Consider the following 4,338-nt stretch of genomic DNA (forward strand, 5'->3'; position numbering starts at 1 on the left):
TGAAGTTTTATCTGCAGCTTTTATTTATGTACAAAAAATCACCCAAAACTGACTCAAATCTGAATTCTAAAATGTATGCATTGAACACACCCACCAAAGAATGGAAATTAATGTAAGTAATTATCATATGGATACACGGTAAATAAGCTATACACCATCATTGTCAGTTTACGCCGATGTAACGGAAGGGGGGATTTGAGTGTAGCCCAGCGTCGCCGAAACCTCTCGGATTCTCCTATTCTCCTCTTGGCCGCTCCACGGATCCGTTTCTCGGTACCGGACGCGCCTCCGGCGGATTTTTAGAACAACTATGGTGGCGAGAACAACGCAAACAAGGGTAGCGGAGAGCGTTATGGCGGCAATGCTTCCGCCGGACAGCTTGGACGAGTTGCTGCCGTTAGGTACCGGGCTCGTATTCACATTGCTTGTTATGCCCTGAGGAAGTTCTATACCAAGCTGTTTCAAGAACCCTGGAATGACCTGGTCCGCGGAGTTTTCGGTTGTCCACATATCGCCAATGTCATCAAACACCACAGAGCTTGAAGCAGGGAGTAATGCCTGGAATCCGTCTCTGGGTGCTTCCACATACGGAGGTCTCTGTACAATGGGTAGTCCTTGTGCTGAGAGAGATCCAGTCTTTACGCAATAGTTTATACTGCAACCGTCGTCAACTTCAGCTAAGTGCTGGCTGTATCCTTCGGGGCATCCATGCGGATATGCCGATGGTCCAGATGCTAACATGAACGATGTCAACATACTAGTTTCACTAGAGCTCTTCAGCAACTCTTTGCGTTCTGCCAGTGCAAGTGGATTTCCTGCTTTACATGTATAGAATCCAGCAAAAGGTAAAGAGTACTGGTAGCCAAGCTCGTAGTCGTCACTGATGCATATCGTAAGTTCCTTCAAGAGCTTGACTGGATAAAATTTCAAAGGACAACTTTGTGACTGAGTAACAACGTTCGAAGTCGTTTGCGTAAATAACCCTCCGAACAAGAAACCACTGTTGGATTTCACCTGCCCAGTGGCTGCGCACCAGTATGCAGCATAAGACGCAGTGGAAACGTAGGTATTCGTTGAACAGCAATGGAAAAACCAATGACAGCGGTGACACTCTCTTCTGGCCTCTGACGTTCGAGAAGAACCTTCTTGCAACAGAATAGCTTCGTACCCAACTGGGCAATTGTAATCCCCAGTTTGAGGATTCTTCTGTGTCATTTTATCGCAAAGGTTTTTTATCCCAGATTTACTGCAAGTCTGATAAACTCCGCCAAATGTGAAGTTAGATCTCGGTGGTTTACAGGAACCATCGTCGATGTTCGCCTGAAAGCTGAAATTTGGGGATTCTGAGTTTGTACATCCCCGGTGTGCATTGTGCTCGTAATAAAGAGCGACGGCATCCTTGACGTAATCATACACATCATAAATGACCGATTGAGGGACATTCGGCAGGTTAACATCTGTGACCAGATAAAATATCGGGTCACCACCTCGGTCCAGCGCTACCAGGTCATTTTCGACAGCATCACTCCATTTGTTTGCCGAAAAATTACTGGGTCTGCAACAAAACGAGATACAGATCGTTGAGTGTCATATTGAAAATTTGGTTTCTTTTAGATGATACAAGTATACTTTCATAGCTCATTTGATGATCCTTCATTGCAGATGTCTCACCTGTAAACTGGTCCACCGTAAGTCAATACGTGGGAACTGGTGCGTTGAGAGCGGTACTCGTTTATCTGTGATGCGGAAGCCGACTGGGAGTAGCTCGCACCGAAATCAAATACACCAAAGAAGCTTGCACTGGCCGACGCCAACACAGAACTTTTATGGGAATCTGACTTCTTCATGTAGTCAACATTAATCTGGTCGAGCTGCAACGAACAATTTGTTAAATACTCTTTAAGTTTATCGGTAAATGTTATATTTAAAGAACATGTATGCTTCTAAACTTTCTGAATCTGGAATGTTTTGAAAAAAATGCAAAACGTTGAATTTACTTTTCTCCATAAAGAGGCGTTTCGGGAGTAACTTTACTCATGATATAGTGAGGCTTACTTGGACAAGAGCTGCTCCTACATCTATGCTGGTGATCACGTGAGTTCCAAAATCCCTGACGAGCAGCTGACTATCGTAGCGGGCTTGGTCGGTCCGGTTGAGCATGTGACTCGCTGCGATCTTGTAAAGCCGTTTCCGGAATGCTTCGTTTACCGGTGTGTCCGGTTCTAGCTTGGATGTGTACTGTAGGTATCGAGCCTAAAATGGGGTGACAAATGCTATAAGAGTATATTGACAATAACGTATCTTAAAACTGACAAGCACTCTGCCTATGCAGGCAGATCTTCGAAAAGATCTGAACCAAGCCAAGATGGCTCGAAGAAAAAAGGTAGTTTTGCATTGTTTTAAGAACTAAAAGCAAACGCTTTCGCTATTGAAGACAAACAGATACATGTAGTTAATTTGACCGCGACATTAAGCAATGTGAATAACGGATGTTAACTTCGCTGAATGGAATATAAACGACCAATGACATTATAAAACATCCCGAGACGAACTTTGTATGTCTCATGAAATATGATTCCATATTTGGTTTATTATACAAAATAATGGGTTGCTTATCGAGGGCGGACATTATCTGCGTTTAACGCATCGTCAATGAAAAATGTCATATCATTGTATCAACTTAAATATGAAACAGGACAAATAAATACAAACACCCTTTCGAATCGAGTTTTAACTTCCTTGATATTTGTAAAACCCCAGTTACATATACAAAATAAAAAATGAACATCAAGTGTTCATGTATGTGTGACCTGTCTTTATTGCTCTGTAATTGACACTTGCGCAGACTCTTATACCTCTCAATTACTTGTTTACAATAAAGTAGCCGAGTCTTGTAATGAAAGCGTGTATTAATTTCTTTTAAACTTAAGGAACACTTTAAAAACGTAACAATTGAAAAATTAACTGTATTTTCGATTCGCTCTAAATGAAATCAAAGTTTGGTTGAAGTCGAATTATTTTGTGATATTTATACAAAATATTATGTACTTCTGCGTAAGAATAGTTGCCTTAATGGATATTTCTCTATAAAAGTTGAAAAAAAATCTACAGATCAAACCTTTAATTAATGTTTTTCGGAAAAATATGGTTATAGACAAAATTTAAAATCTTTGAGCGTGTTCATGTATCCAACCTGTATTCTGGTGGTGACTGACTTGTCGTAGTGCTGTCGGGACTTGACGCTCTCATACTCGGCCGAGAACTTCCCGCTGATACCGACGTGGGATAAGTGCAAGCCGGCGTGAACGTTAACGGATCGAGATAGCGTACTGCAAGATCATACAACGCAAGATCATACAATGCAAGAGCACTTTATTTCATTAACATATTAACATCATACAGCATTTACAGCGATCAACAAACACATGATTGGTTAAAGTAGTATAATTATATATTGGCATGTTCTACAATTTAAATAACATCAAATGTATACTAATAAAATTGTGTATTGCTTATGATTCATTGAGGGCGGGTTTCAAAGACCTGATGATACCTCGGTATGTTTTGTTAAGTCAAGTGATGAGCCCGACAACCGTAACGTATACATGTACATTCTTAAAGTTAAACAAAATTCGTGTTTGTATGATCACACCGTTTTAGCAATTGTTACACATAGTGTAAGCATACCTTGTGAAGTTGTCCCAGTGTTCGATCAGCTCGGCGTACGTTTCAACCTTGCTGCTTTTCAATGGGATTGTAAATACGCCATCTGGGAGCAAAAATCGTCCGTCGTCGGTGGTCCTGCACTGTGAATAATTCAGCTTCACAATCATTCCCATCTCTTTGTTCCTGAGATTGTCCCAGCCTCCTCCAGGAAGGACTTCAAACCGGTACTTCGGCGTCCCCTTTATTATACATCGCCTTGGATCACCTATTGGGAAGTCATTCCCCGGCTTCGGCTTTGTTCCATTTTTGGTCAACTCATTTTCTTGTCCAAAGACAATACTTATCAGAACAAGTAGCCTCACTACAATATATGCTTCTTGCATGGTGAGAGAGTGAGGCGATGACTGACTGAAGTCTATGTTTTCATATTCAAGTGTCAGTGAATCATACAATAAGAGGAAGTTATATTGAGTGTTTTAGTGTGTTATATCTTAAAGATTTGATAGGAGACTGCAGTCTTTATTTAATCGAATGATTAAATCAGAAATTAAAAAGCAAAATGCAAGAAATTCAGTTTAAGATAAACGTTGTTTAAATCAATTGGTTTGAAAACTATTTATTTCAATATTGCATTTTCAATTTCCAGATATACAATGTTTGAGCATAATCTAA

General features: G+C 40.5%; 1 protein-coding gene across 1 annotated transcript; it reads right to left on the reverse strand.

Annotated features, from left to right (window-relative positions):
* LOC128232265 (macrophage-expressed gene 1 protein-like) lies at positions 1 to 4,122 on the reverse strand. The gene is made up of 5 exons (XM_052945732.1): positions 3,688 to 4,122; positions 3,194 to 3,329; positions 2,056 to 2,253; positions 1,672 to 1,871; positions 1 to 1,555 (listed from the first exon to the last, which is right to left on the reverse strand). Exons 1-5 carry the CDS (start codon positions 4,047 to 4,049, stop codon positions 169 to 171), a joined length of 2,283 nt encoding a protein of 760 aa, XP_052801692.1. The 5' UTR covers positions 4,050 to 4,122; the 3' UTR covers positions 1 to 168.
* Positions 4,123 to 4,338: the final 216 nt, after the last annotated feature.

This window comes from Mya arenaria, chromosome 4 (assembly GCF_026914265.1).
Source record: "Mya arenaria isolate MELC-2E11 chromosome 4, ASM2691426v1".
Classification (NCBI taxonomy): Eukaryota; Metazoa; Mollusca; class Bivalvia; order Myida; family Myidae; genus Mya; species Mya arenaria.